Source organism: Apteryx rowi, unplaced genomic scaffold (assembly GCF_003343035.1).
Source record: "Apteryx rowi isolate R43461 unplaced genomic scaffold, aptRow1 scaffold_572, whole genome shotgun sequence".
In the NCBI taxonomy this organism is placed as follows: Eukaryota; Metazoa; Chordata; class Aves; order Apterygiformes; family Apterygidae; genus Apteryx; species Apteryx rowi.
The window spans coordinates 44,824-59,555 of record NW_020450841.1 but is presented as its reverse complement, the minus strand read 5'-3'; the positions used below and the strand labels follow the sequence as shown (position 1 = coordinate 59,555).

The following is a 14,732-nucleotide window of genomic DNA, read 5'->3' as shown; positions in this document are numbered from 1 at the left end:
AGCTGAGCCGCGAGTGCGAGGTGAGGCGGCGGCGGCGGCGACCCCCCGCCGCGGGGAAACTTTCCGCGGAGGGAGGCGGGGGGGGGGGAGCGGCGCGGTGGCGGGAGCGGCGCAGTCTGTGCAGCGCGCTGCCCCTATCGCCGCGCCCGGCCCCTCCTGATTGCGCGCCCTGCTCTCCGCAGATTAAGTACACCGGCTTCAGGGACCGGCCGCACGAGGAGAGGCAGGCCCGCTTCCAGAACGCCTGCCGCGACGGCCGCTCCGAGATCGTGAGTGGCGCCGCGGGGACCGGGGGGGCTCGGCTCGGGGGGGCCGCGGCGGCGGCGGCGGCGCGCGCTGGGTGTGGCGGCCCTGCCGGCGCCCGCGGAAAAGTTTCGCCGCTGCCCCGAAAGGCGCAGAAACCCCCAGCGCGGGTGAGTCGAGGGCAGCGGTGACTGCGGCGCCGCTGGGGCCCGGGACGGGGATGGTGGCGCGCTGCGCGCCGGCGTGTGGCTGCCGCTGGTCGCGTCTGCCGCCTCCGAAGCGCTCGGAGAGCGGGGACTCGCGGTAAAAGATGACATTTTTTCCCCCGTTAAGAATCGTGCTGCTTGCCTGAGCGCGTTGGCTCACGCTGTCTTTGCTGGAGAAATGAAAACGCGCTCGACTTGAGCGTCAGGGTTAAAGGAAGGCAGCACGTATGTGAAAAAAATCTTTTATCGTCTTCAGAATGAGCTGCGGGTGCAAATTGGCTGTACTTCCTTCCCTCTTGCACATGTTGCAGTTCTGRGCTGCTTATTTCGATATTCAGCGCTTTTTTTTTGAAATAGCGGCTTTTGGATAGTAGCAGTACRTCACATCGTTCAGAATATACGATCCAAAAGTCTTGAATAAGCTATTTTTGGTGGACTAAATCAAATACTTTTGAAATTAGGCTTTAAAAAYTGGAGCTAAAGCCCTGTTTTTCTCATTCATTAAGGTTAGTTACGGACCACTTTTTTTTCTGAATTAGAACACAAGATTAAATATGGCTCGGACTAGTCAAGAACTGACTGGTTATTTCCTGGTTTGATTTGTGCTACGAGTTCCTCCTGCAAGATCAGTGTGTCTTGTAGCATTATTGTTAGGGATCTAGTGATTAACTCTTCACTGTTCTTGAAATGCAGAAGTAACTTCTTTTGCATTTACAACATGTAACGAAGGACAAGGTGAACATTCCCTTCTCATTGAGGTAATCCCTGCTTCCACTAAGTTTGGTTTATGACAATTCTTTAATTTCCTGTGGTATGGTGAAGTTTAATAAAACTCCTTAAATGTATACCCGTTCACAATGAAATTTTTCCTATGCACATCCATACTGGAATATAATTGAATACCAGCTGCTGCAACTGATCTGTTTGTTTGCACTTGTGAGTAGAAGGGCATGCACTCAAGTAACATCCTTACTTTTTATTAAGTAACTTTAACTAAATCTTATCCATGCTTGTCCTGTAAGGTTTCAGAACCGCTAATGTTATTTTGTGAGAAGCTCCCTGTAGTCAGTCTCTTAATTTTGCTTCTTTTTTTAAATTCATTTTTCACTGCGTGCGTCTCCTTCCTTTAAAAAGTCACCAGGGAAACAATGGGTAGGTAAAGAAAACATAATTTACTAGCATTTGTAGTTCCTGAACAGGTGAAAGTGCGCAGTATACCTGAGTCCTTCCCTTAAAAAAAAAAAAAGATACTTTGTTACTTTGTAATTAGCTCGTTAATGTAGCTTATGCACTTATTTCTGTAAGTGGGGAATCACTGTAGATCCACATTTGTATTTCTAAGCCTGCTCTGTCAGAACTACATCCCTTGGAGAAGCTACCAGTGATGGCTATTCTGCATACTTTTTCATTTACTTAATTACAAAGCAACCTCTAAATTTCTTGACCTGAAACATCTGGTTTTGTTCTGCAAGCAGGGCATAAGTAGTCGGGTTTATTTAGAAATGTAGTATGCACAGTGACTGATGTTAAAAAGAGCTAGCTATTTTACTTTTATTTTTTTGTCTCAAATGTTTTCCTAGAGATAAAGGATTTATTCTTTTATTTTAAGGGGAGCCTTTGCAAATGACCTTACATATTTTAAGCAGGCAAAAAAAGAAAAGAAAGAAAATGGCTTTAAGAATTTAAATGTAGAACTTGCGATACGTTGATAGTTGCCTCTGTCAAGTAACTCTTGATGGGATAAGAAAAATAGTTAACAGTATTACTGAAAAGTAACTGTGAAATATTAAGTAAGACTTGTATTTCACTTGTAGTAAATTGCTTTGATAACTTGAAGATAACTTTACATATTAAATTTGTTTTGAGAGACTTTCTAACTGCGTACTTGGTTGGAAGGTTGGTTGTGTTTACGGTGTCTAAATGTAGGTCAGGTCACCCTTGTACTACCTGATAAGCTTTTTGCAAAATTTGAGGCACACGTCACATGTATGATAGTGTTTCTGACTCAGTTTAAAAGGTTACGTATAGCAAATTGTAATCTTCTTAGTTTCAAGTTTAAGACCAAACTGGTGGTGTGTTGTGCTTGCTGCTTTTTCCCCTTTTTTTTTAAACTAGAAAGAAAATATCGGCTCCAGTGTAGTCCTGTGTGGTTACCAGTAAGGTTGTTCTTGGATTTTTCAGTATTGACCGATGATTTTGATTTAGGGAGTGCATGGGAATTTTAATTGGATGGTTTTATCTGTTTGAAGAGAGGAAATGCACTTCAAAAATCCAGAGAATAAATATATACATAACTTTTTACATACATAACTACATAACTTCTAAATAGCTCATGGTCTGAATGTTGGCTGCATGATTCCATGAGGATGTGGGAATTTGTGTACTTTTATTTTCCCTCTTTTTCCTCCTCTATTTTTCCCCTTTTTTTTGTGGCCCTCTAGCACAAGTTCAGGGGGTTTTGTCGGGGTGGGCTGGGAGGGTGGGTGCTTCACTGTCCCATTTAATTTCCCTGAAAGGGAGTATATTACTTATGGGCTGGTATCCTTGCGCCTGCAGGAACTTAAGAGSTCTGGAAGGCTGCAGATGTCAGCTGGTTTACACCCAAAGATCTTGCTCTTTGGTATAGTTGGTTTTAAGCGTATAAATGAAGTAGTCTAAAACACATATTTGCTAAAGATGCTCGCAGATGGGAAGGTAGTTCTTGAACATACTAAGTGGTGGTGACTTGATGAGTCAAAAATATTTGGAGTTAGGGATAATTTTTTGTTTAAATAGAATCACTTGAAAAACAAAGGGGTAATACAAGCTAGTCAAATAGCCTGATAACTGATGGGCTGTAGCCCTTGCAGTTTTATGCTTCCTATTTGTGCAAATGTATCCCTGATGAACTTTCTGTTACGTGGCTTGAAATATTTATCTTTTGAGTATTGTATTCAAACAAATATTAACATACCAATACAATACTCTCAATACTAGTAGGACTGATTTGTCAGTTTTAATGACATTGCACATGTACTTAATAAGAGAATTTTTTAAAAAAACCTGCTCTTAGAGAGTCTGGAGTGGAACCTGATTGCAGAGTATTAGTCTCCCTTTGAAAAAAAAAAAAAAAAAAAAAGCAAAAAAACAAACAAACCCCCCACAAAGCACTTCTACTTTCAAAATGGGAGATATTAGTCCTGTGACAATGTTGCAGTACGATGACCGGAACGATCTTAAATGACATATAGAGCTGTTGTGTCATAGATAGTGGTAGAGTGATATTTATACCATGAAGTTGCTGAATTCTGGGTTGCTTGACAGGAATCTGCTTGTCAGGAAATTCCAGCTATTAGAGTAGTATTTATGTAGCTTTCAAGAAAAGCTGTATTCTGGATTAATGACCATTTAAATCTAAGTGATCATGGTAATCAATCCAATTATTTGATTGCAACAAATTGTTTGACAGTAAGATTTTGAGTATAGCTGTATTCTGGCAGTGTGTTTGAGTATTCGCATGCTTATAGGGCACATTGTAGTGTACCACAGAACAGAAATGCTGTGAATCTACAGAATCCTGCTTTCAAATATCTCTACTTTTTTCATTCCACATCTAGATATTGGTGTTCTTTTCCCCCTTTGATTTTGTGAGATGTACAAATAAATGCGGAGGGCTTATAGAGAAAACTTGATCTTATTTTCATTTGAGACAGTAGCAAATTATTTACTTGAAAACAACGTACGCTTTTTCTAATAGGCTTAAGTCAGTCCTCTTAATGATTTTAGAAAAGGGTGCAACTACAAGAATTCCTGTTCCTACCTATTCTCATTGACACAACATCTGCCGATCTGTATTTCACTGGTGTCTTAATGTGGCAACAGGATTACATGTCTTGTAATGTCTAATAATGCATGGCATGTAGAGCTGTATATGGATGCTTATTTGCCTACAGACAATGAAAYAGGAATAAATACATTTCTATTCAGATAAGTGTTTGTCTAAGTGTAAATAGATTGTGAAAAGAACCGAGTGCTTTTCTTTCAAAAAAGTTGCCCCTAGTAACAGATATTGGGAGTTCATTTTTCCTTCAGAGGTACTTTTAGAGAAATGCAAGCTCTTTAAAAAGCATAGGCAATTTTTAGTGCTTCAAGTACTAAGTTGGTATAGGGTATCCAGACAGAACTGAAATGACAGATTCTAATGTCAGCAAAACTGATTTGAAAGAAGTATTGATTCCATGTTGTATTTTATATCTGAAGCAGCCAATGGCAAATGTTGTCAAAATGGAATCAGATGTTTGTAACTTAATACTTAAGAAAAATGATGAGTGCATGTTTCTGACTTTAAGTATTCTCTATGCTGCCTGGCTTAAGACATAAACTGATGTAAAAATAAATGACTGCCTGCATAATTTATGTAATGTCTTGCTCCCTGATCCTGTTTGTATTGATTTTTCTAAAAGGCTTTTGTGGCCACAGGAACCAATCTGTCTCTCCAGTTTTTTCCGGCCAGCTGGCAGGGGGAGCAGCGACAGACACCAACCCGGGAATATGTCGACTTTGAAAGAGAAGGAGGCAAGGTAAGAAGGAAGTTGTTGCAACTGAAAAATGTTTATGTTGTGCTTATGGTCTTATTAATATGGACTGCGTGAATGATGTGAAATTAATAGTACTTCACATCTCGGTTGTATGAGTACAATTGAATGCTGGTACGATAAACTCTAGTAGCACTTTGTTTTAAAGCATGTTAATTTTTTGGAGGGATACACGGGCAATACTGGTGGCTTTTTTATTATTTTCAGGAACAGAACTTGATCTCTGCCATCATACCATGAAAAAACTTTGGGGGAGCAATTGAAATTGGATTAGTGTTCAGTGGATGATTCTAGAATGGTACAGAAATTAGACCTCAGCCAACAAATTGTTGGACTAATGAAAATTTGCGTTCTGAACAGGTTACTACTTTGGGCGTTAGATTGTTAGCTGATACTACAAATGCTCGATTTGCTGTTTAGTGGAACAAGGCTTCTTTTTTTTTTTTTTTTTTACAGTTTCATCATGAGCAGTAATATAGAATAAGCATTGCTTTCAAAACTGGTTTCTGATTTCCTTCCCACCCAGAGTTGTCCCATGAACTGATATCGAAAGCTAGAATTCCCTGAAGACATAGTGATGATTACTGAGAAGCTGTATCAGGATTAAAGTCAGAAACCCTGCTTAATCTGATCAGAATAAAGTTACTGGAACTACTTAAGACTGGTTTTATTTTACAGGAAAGGCATACCTTTAAAAATGTAGATGTTGTGTCCTGTCTATGCTACTTAAATGCTTTGGGACTGATCCAGTGATGACTGAAGTCAGTAGGAGTCTTTCTGCTGATCTCAGTAGGTTTGGACCAGGATTTAAGCCCCTTTAGCATTTTTTTTATACAGAAACTAGTCTGAAACATTTTTTGTTTTGTTTTTTAAAGATTTTAATAGACTTCAAAACTCTTGCTTCTGCCTGAAAGTTTTTGCCCATTCTGGTAATAAGTAAAAGCTAATATTACCAAATTTAAAAGGCTGGAGGAAATATTTGAAACATATTCAGTTTTAATGGCATATTGGGTCTTTTAAATGCTGCTAGGTGGAAGATAAATATTTCCTATAGTAGGAAAGCCTGAAAGGAAGGAAAAAAAATACTTGAGGGGCAGATATGGTATTTGGAATTCAAGTTAATGAGTTTTTTGGAAAAAATATTTTCCATCTAGTCCTGTGAGGCTTGCAGAAGTCTGACAGATTGGGGGAGAAGGAGTGAAGTTGGCTATGCTGGGTACTGACTGCTTTGCTAAGGAAATAGAATTGAATCTGGCTCTTACTGAAAAATATTGATTCTGGCTCACAATTGAATGAGGAATTTTTCTTGTAACATGTAAGAAGGCTGTAGTCTCTCTTCTTGCCAGTTCAAAAATAATTTTATTTACCTTTATGCTTTTTTTTAAAACTTTGTTTTCGCTGAATGAATTCTTAAAGTACTGAGCTATTTCATCCATTTTCTTGTGTTGTCTTAATCACGTAGGAACCTGGTAGATACGTTGCATATTAAAATAGAACATGACTCTCATTAATGCATGCCACTCCCTGTTTTATGTGTGTTTACAGTAAATTCTAGAGTGCTTCGCTATACATTTAGAATGTTTCATCTGAATCAGGCTAGAGGTGGTCAAACTAGTAAATGGGAATAGTGTTATACTCTAATGTGAACAAATCAAAACCTCACGGCTGTGATCTAACTTTACTTCTGTAAAGCCCATGCAAATGCAGGCTTGTTCTGCACAGAATTGAGCTTGCTTGAAAGTAAGCCACTCCCATAATTTCAGAGGAGAAGCAAGCAGGATGGGAGTTTCTTGTGTTATCACACTTTTTTTATCTTTTGAATTGTCTGAGATTTTGTTCTCTGTAGATTTTTGTAACTTAGTTTTATTAAGAATTCTTTCATAGGCTTCGGCAGTCTCTTAACTCAACACCATGTGATTTTTGTAGCTCTGTGCAACATTGTTTTATGAGCTTTGATTCTTGAGGCAGTGCATAATGTGTGTTTGTTCATCACTGGATTTAAGCCAGCAAGGCATGTTTTTAATTATATGAATAAAAAAAGGCTATGGGGGGAGCTGTCAGTTAATTATTATTTTAGGCATTAGTATGAGATCTAGAATGTAGATAGAGTTACCAGCACTAGAATATTTTTATTCTGGAATTCTGCTTAAGTGTTTGGCTAAGCAAGTGATGGCCCGGAATAGTTTATCCAGAGTTTAAGTATGTCCCTATTGTGCCTAAGCAGTTTTGTACATAGATTAACAAGATTACCAATGCCACATCTGCTAGAATTGCTTCTTAATGATTGCATTTTAGAGGGAGAACCACCCTTGCAAATGCACATGAAATCCTGGATTCCATGAATAAAATTGAATATTTACTTCATAGGCTCGATTTTTTATTATTATTATTATTATTATTATTATTTTCCATTCTGATATTTCTTAGGTGAGGGATTTTTCTTAGGCTTAGCTTGCTTTTGAACTTTGTGTATCTGGTGTTCACGGTGGCTGGGTAGGCCTCTAGTGGACACCCTGTCTTCATTAGTTCAAGAACTGGATAGCTAAGTGCTAAGCTTAGAAGATGGGTAGAAAAAATATGTTAAATTTAATATTTTTTAAGATGGTTTTAACATTGTGCTATCTTTGACATGCAGCAAATATGCATCCTTTAATTGTGTATTTGAGCAATTTTTCAGGTTTGTCTTAGCAAAAGTACAAACATCTGTAAAAATAGCTCTCTAGATTGTAAAATAATAGAACATTTTATTTCATTGTGACCCTGTCGGGCGGTTGCAGGGGGCTCAAACTGTTTGTTGTGTTTCTGGACCTCCTAATCGTACGAAGGCTTCTTAATCCTGTGTATTGTCAGCTCATGTCCATTTCTTTTTTAAACATAAAAATAAATAGAAGTTACTAAGAAATTCAGAGGCAGGCACTGCAGTGTAAGCTACTGCCTGAAATCTCACATCACTTGAACCCTGGAATTAATTGCAGGATTTTATTTTCCCCTTGGTTCACCAGTGTCATTAATTACTAAGGCTAGTTTTGTTGTGCTTAATGAAGTTCTTTCATTTTTATGTCAGGTTCTAGCATGTATATGCGGGGACAGATTTCCCCTCACTGCTTTTTAAAATCTAATTTTATCGGGCGTCCCCTTGTTTTGTTAAGAGCAGTGTGATCAGCTTCCTTTGCTTCATTCATTTTGTATATCTTTTAATGTGAGATAAAATGTCCCTGTTTTTTGTTTCTTAGAGGTTTTTATCTAGCTGTAGTCTTTCTTACCTGAAAGCATTTTAGTTCTCAGGTATTTTTTTTATTGTTTAAATAAGTTGACCAGTTACTACACACAGGACCCCTCATGAAGCGTGTGAAGTTATTTTACTTCCCCTCCCCTTCCTAATACTATTCTCCATCTCATTTCTAGTGCAGCTTAACTTCCTGTCTGCTGTTCAGCAGCAGCTGCTCATAAACCAGCATCTTCAACACAGGCTTATTTCAGTATAATATGCTATAAACTCCAAAATTCCAGAAGAAGGCACGTCGGACGTGGTATAAATTGATTCAGTGTGTCTGGTATGACACATGTGTGACGTAGCTAGGATTTCTACTCACTAGATAAGGCTAGAACAAAGTTAATGGTTTAAAGTAGCAGAATGCATTTTAAAAGAATGCTAGACTTCAGTTCTCTTCCTCCAAAGATGCTGAGCTTCTCCTCATGCACTATTTTTCCTGTTACAGCTAGGAAATTTGTTGGCTATAAGCAGTTGATGTTAAATACTCAGATGAATATGAGAAACCAGAGAATCTCTATCACAGTACAGATGCCACAACAGTTTAAAAAAAAAAAGTGGTGAGAAAGAAAGCAGCTAAATTTAAATTCCATTCAGCAGACCTGGTTTTGCTTTGGGGCCTTTTTTTCCACCAGAATTAGTTGTACAGCTTGATAACTAAGACTTGTACCCAAATCAGCTTTTTCTTTTCTGACTTTGGTAATAAACTGTCACATATTATTGGGATAGCTGTATTGGCTGCTCTGGTTTTTGAGCAAATGTAATTACCAGTCAAAAATAAAATCCCAGTGTTTGTTTGGAAAGCGAAGACTTAATTTATGAGAAATGTCTGAATACCTGTACAAACGTGTTTTAAACTGGAGCTTTTACTGTCTTTGGTCCACACTACTTTCTGCAGAATTCGGTTGAAAGTCTTAATTCATTCAAGCAAAGTTGGATTAGCAGCTTCCTTGGGTTTTCTTTGTTAGTCTGTTTGGGGTTTGGTTTTTTTTTGGTACACTTCTGAATGAAAAAGGATGTCTGGGAAACTGATTTACAGTTCCAGCTCTTGTTTATCTCCACTGTAGTGCTCAAGAGCCATGTTCCTTAAGTTCCTGTATTTTCAGTCTGGCAGTATTTATGGTTAATACATAGAGATTGCTTTGTCACCATCTGAAATGTTCTCACAGTTAGCAGGATTTCTTGCATGTGTACCCTGCAGGCTGCTGAGTTTAGTTCCTGGACAAAAGGGGTTTTGGTTTAATATTTTTCTAGGTCTGTGGGAAGGGATGCCTGATGCTACGAATTTAGAAAAAATGTATGCTAGAGCCATAATATTAATCAAAGATCATATTGTGTTGTGCCACCCCATAGGGTAAACTCAACCGTGAGATGCCCGTGGTCATCACTTTATCTTTGCATATAATCTAATAGTTGAGGTGTTAACAGTCATCAAGACTCTGTCCTTCAATTAATAGTAATCTCATGCTCTTTCAAATTCTTGTGAAGATCTCTGTTTAGGATCATTCTGGAGACACTTAGTGCTATGACCCTGAGAAGCTGGGTGTCACCTGACGAAGTTCACAGAGCCATTCATGCATAGGGAGGACGCATGGGCATGTAAGGTACAATATAGGTGAAAACCTGGCAAATGTCAACATTTAAGGGGGACTGTGCATTCTTTGTGGATTGCCTCCTAATATGTGAGGGCGTCTGATGAGGACGTTCTGTTTCCCAGGAACTGTCCTGCTCATAAACAGTTTCTCTTGCAGAACAGTCTTGTTGCTTCACAAATCTAAACTCAGGAGGCTGAGATTCATTGTGTAGCTCTGCAGACTCCCTGACTGTTTTTTAGGTTAGTCCCTTAATCCACTGGTGGATAAAAAAAACAATGTTTTGGCAGCAGGTTTTTATTGAGTTGTTGTTCTCCCCCTTTGTGCTAGCAGAATGATACAAAATTTCTCTTCTGGTTTATTCTCGATTTACTTCAGGAATGCAGAACTGGTGAGATCTGCCTGGTGCCTGTCCTCAGTTTTGGTGCTTTTTCTGAGAACCCTTTTCTAGGCTGCYTTGGAAATCTTTGGTGTCTATATCTGCTGCTCTTGGTCTGGCCATGTTGCTTCAGCTTAACTGTTCAGCTTCCTATTCAGCTCTCCATAATGACCCACAACCCAAAAATGTTGTGGTAACGGGGACAGCCAGAAAGATTCTTCTGTAAAACGCAGCTAGTGGTCAGTGCAGGGACATCAGCTGCTTAACTGTCTGTATGCCCAGGCCCTTTGAGGTGCTTTTGCCTGCTTCAGCCGAGAGAATTGGTGTTGCCTTGATGAAGCCCACAGTCACTTTTGCCATTTCTTTACGTCTTTCTCTTCCTGTAAGCTTTAAACAAAAAGTCAGTCTTTATTCTGACAGCAGATAAACCTGGTGCTGTATCCAGGTTAGGCCTGGCTGAGCAGCTTAATGTCTTTTGTTTAAGAGGTGTTGACAGGGGTCCTGGAAAGGCAGAGAGAATAAGAAGAATCCTCTTTCCTGGATGGTCCCTTTGATCAGTTTCCATCCAGGCATCTACGTGATCGGAGCAAAATAGTAGGTTTTAAGGGATGCTTGTGATTCTAGATTTTTATCGTTGTATTTGTGCTTAAGATGTCTTGTCTTTTTTTTTTTCTTTCCTTCCCCCTTTAAGCAGAGACTGCTCCGTTGTTTTTTTTCCCCAGATATCATTTCTTTGTTTATGGTCCTCTACAAAGTATAGATACCCTTTTTCCTTGTTTTTTCTGGATACTTTGAGATGGTATTCATTATGACCAGCTATTGCATAGAGGAAAGCTATTTAATTGAAACTCGCTTTGAAGTTGTAGTCATAGCATATCTTTGCTTATTCACTTTCCCACAGAGCTGGGAAATGCCTATATCTGCATCCAGTTTATATACTTTTCACAGTTAGGAGCTTGATCTTTGGGAAGAGAGATCTTTAGAGCTCGTAGCTCATTAGGTACGTATTGTCCTGTGCTGGCAAGCAGCCAAAGGCCGAGATTTGGACAGTTGTTGCTGAAGACTGATTTATCACCGGGTGCCCTCCTCCATGAGAGCGTGAGTCACACCAGGCAGCTCTCATGTGACAAGTATCCACAGCCTTTTCCCCTTAATCCTCATGCTTCCCCCCATCCTCCAAATACTTTTGTTACTGCTTGCAGCCTTGTTCAGGCATTGTGGTGCACACAGCGGCTATGCCGTTTTGAAACGGAGCTTATGAGCAATACTTACAGTATTTCTGTGCTATTCATGTGATGCCTACCTGTCAACCCTTTCCATAGAGCCTAAATACTGTAGATCTGCCATCAGTACGCCTGTTTTGGATTAGCTTTTATTACATGTTGTAGAAGCAGTTATTCAGTCATATTTTATATGTTACCTTGAGCTTTTTCCAGTGGTCTGAAGGCTTCTATTACAGTTGTATAGACAAGACTTCACATTTACTAATACCAGCCTCCTAAAGTTTGTCAGAAGAGGAACAAAACCAGAGCAAGTTAGTGAGCTAAATTTTACATTTGGGAACCAGCTATATGTAAGGACAGATGAGTGTTGTGTGGATGAAAGCGGTGCTTAAGATCCCTGCAGCATAGATATTGGAAGAAATCCAGACATTTGGATTGCTGAATCTTTTGTTTGCATATCAGTCTCTACTTACTAAGCAAAATTGTTGACGTTATGCTTCTATGTTCTTCTTATAAATGAATGAGAAAAGCAAGAAGGCTGCTGTTGAGGATTTGTCTGTTTCTTTGTGCAAATCACTTAATACATCATGTTTTCCAAAAGTATTCAGTAAGATGTCCAAACCTTTGCTGCAGGAAACTGTTATTTTTCAGAAAGTTACTGAAATGTTTCTTCAAGCTTTATTGTCCAAAGTGCAAGTAACAAAATAAGATAACTGGCTTACATAATTGCATATTTGATGCTTTAACAAGCTGGCCTGGTACAGTGTATATTGTGACAATAATATGGAAAAAATGAGGACTTCTGTCTTGCAGACCACCACTATTCCAAGTGCATACAAGTGCTAATAAAAGGATCGTCTTTTGGGCAATAGTTGATGCTGYGATCTGTCTAAGCAAAAAAATCCATGTATTTTCCGTGTTTCATTAATGTCTAGACTTGTACGCAGGATCCAAATCATGGCTCTTTGGGAAGACTATGTAGAACTTGGGCATTCTTTTTTGTATTTAAGATGCTTTAACAGTTGTAGGCAGTAGCTCTTTAGTTGTGGGACTTCTTGGTATGAAACTTGTTTTATCTGTTCATCTCAGTATAGATATAGAAGATAAAACCTATGGAAGGTGGCAGAAGTTATTGAACCTGGCATGAGTTTTACTGTAAAGGTTGCTACGTTTTAGTTTTCCATTGAAATGGAGTGACTGAGGACAAAGTGTTGTTTGTCATGCATTTCAGATATTTTTTGGTCTGAAATCCATGGAAGAAAGCAGCTACAGAACATTTGATAGGGACTTTGATCTCCTGGTGAAATATCTCCTGATGGTGGTCGAGGAGGGGTGAGCATCATTTGACAAAACAGATTAGAGGTTACCAGAAGAAATTCTTAGCTTCTTTTTGGCCAAAGTATTTTTTTAAAAAATTTATTTGGTAGAGGCAATATTGGATTTTTTTGTTGTTGTTAAAACTGATAAGCCTAAAGAATGCTTCAGAACAGGAAAACTGAGGCAGGAAGGCATCTAGACAAAACAAAATAACTGTAGTAGTGCATTTTTCTCATGCTACTAAAGAGTGTTTTGGGATTTCTTCATAAAGCTTCCATGCTTCTCTGATTTGGGGGGGCATTAGGATATTGATGGCAAGCATTTTCATTTAGGAGGGACAGTGGGCAATGAACTTACATCCAGATGACTCAAACAAGGGGAATCTGAATATGCAACCCTGTTGTGCAATTACATATCCTAGTAGCCTAACAAGTTTTCTTTGAGGAAAATATCAGCATTGCAGTTACAGCATACCAGAAGCCTGATATTTTGGTTGCTTCACATAGTCTTACAGACTGTTGGTGCAACATCGGATGGTACTTTCTTGACCAAAGCATTCAGAGAAGCAGTGTGGGGGTTGGGATTTTGTTTTTGTTTTTTTGTTTTGTTTTTTTGGGGGCCCTTTTCTGATTGTCTGGAACCTGAGACTCGGGCTTTTGAGGAAGCCTAGCTCTTATCAGCTATGATTTTTTTTTTTTTTGAACTTCAAGAAAATTAATCAGTAGGTGGGTTATAGAGGATAAAAATACATAGTGCATAAGAGTTTTGAGTAACCAAAACTGAAATTGTATATTATGTTTATAACTGACCTTTGTATACTTTTCAGGAATTTGGCTGTTTGGAGAACTTGATACTAAAAATATGTCTGAAAGTGCTACTTTCTGTTAAAGAAGATTCCTAGATGTTGCTAATGATGTTTCTCTGCAGAAGCTGATAGTCTTCTACAGAATAATTGACACCATAAAATTTTATTGGGTGATGAAAACTAAGTAGTTGTTATGGTATACAAAAGACAAAAAATGAATAAATTGCATTAATTTAAGGCTTAATGCAGTGTGACTTGTTGAATTCATGTTCATGCATTAGTTCTTAACTGCACTGTTTACCATATGTGCTTAATTTCAGTGGAAGAACCTGATTCAGCTGTGTTTGAAACTAGTCGAACTTACAGCCTTTTCTAATCTTTTTGCATCTATAACATCCCATTTTCCTTTCCCTTTCTGCCTCCGCTGAATTCTAYGCCTGTCTTCCTTTGTTTTTTGTTCTGTGGAAATGGAGAACATTTCTCAAGCCAATTTTCTGGGGAAGAGAAATGGTCCAGATAGCAAAGGAGCCACCGTTGTCACTGTACTTTGGTACTTTGGGTGGTTTCAGCAAAAAAGCCAAGGAATTCAAGTGCTGTGGATCCTGTGGCTCCTTCAGGACAACTTTGGAGCATAATGACCAAAAAAACAAAGACAAAAGCAAAAAACCCCACCCAGCACACAAGAAGGTCTTATGTCTGTTCTGTCAAATATCCTAGTTTTTCTCACTTAGTTGCATGTCAGTTTTAGTTAATAAGAAACAGGGTAGTCTCTCTTACTTCTTTATGTTCAAGTGCAGATAGTCTCACAAAAACTAACTTTCTTTGTGGGTTTGCCAGTTCTTCTATTGGTTCATTTTTATTTTTAAATAGGGGGACATCTGGTCTGCTTTTATTCCTTTTCCTTTTTCTGCTTTCCTCAGTAAGGCCTAGTTTAATGGAGCTTATTTGTGTAATTTGTGGGGATTTCTTCAGTTTTTCCATACTTGAATCCTTCTTAAGTGGGAATGATGAGGCTGTCAAAGTGCTCGAGAACATAAYGGCAAAAGGGCAGAAGAGGTAACTTTCCTTGCCCTTGTCCTGTTCGAGGTAGTTCCTGATTGGTTTTTATTGGTTGCTTGCCAG

The 14,732-nt window shown here is 38.9% G+C and overlaps 1 protein-coding gene across 1 annotated transcript in view; it reads left to right on the top strand.

Annotated features, from left to right (window-relative positions):
* CBFB (core-binding factor subunit beta) overlaps window positions 1–14,732 on the top strand; it is a 54,092-nt gene that overhangs the window by 4,987 nt on the left and 34,373 nt on the right. The window contains exons 2-4 of the mRNA XM_026082342.1: window positions 3–20; window positions 183–269; window positions 4,892–5,008. Of these exons, the coding sequence (XP_025938127.1) occupies window positions 3–20; window positions 183–269; window positions 4,892–5,008 (222 nt within the window). The remainder of the gene's footprint in view (window positions 1–2; window positions 21–182; window positions 270–4,891; window positions 5,009–14,732) is intronic.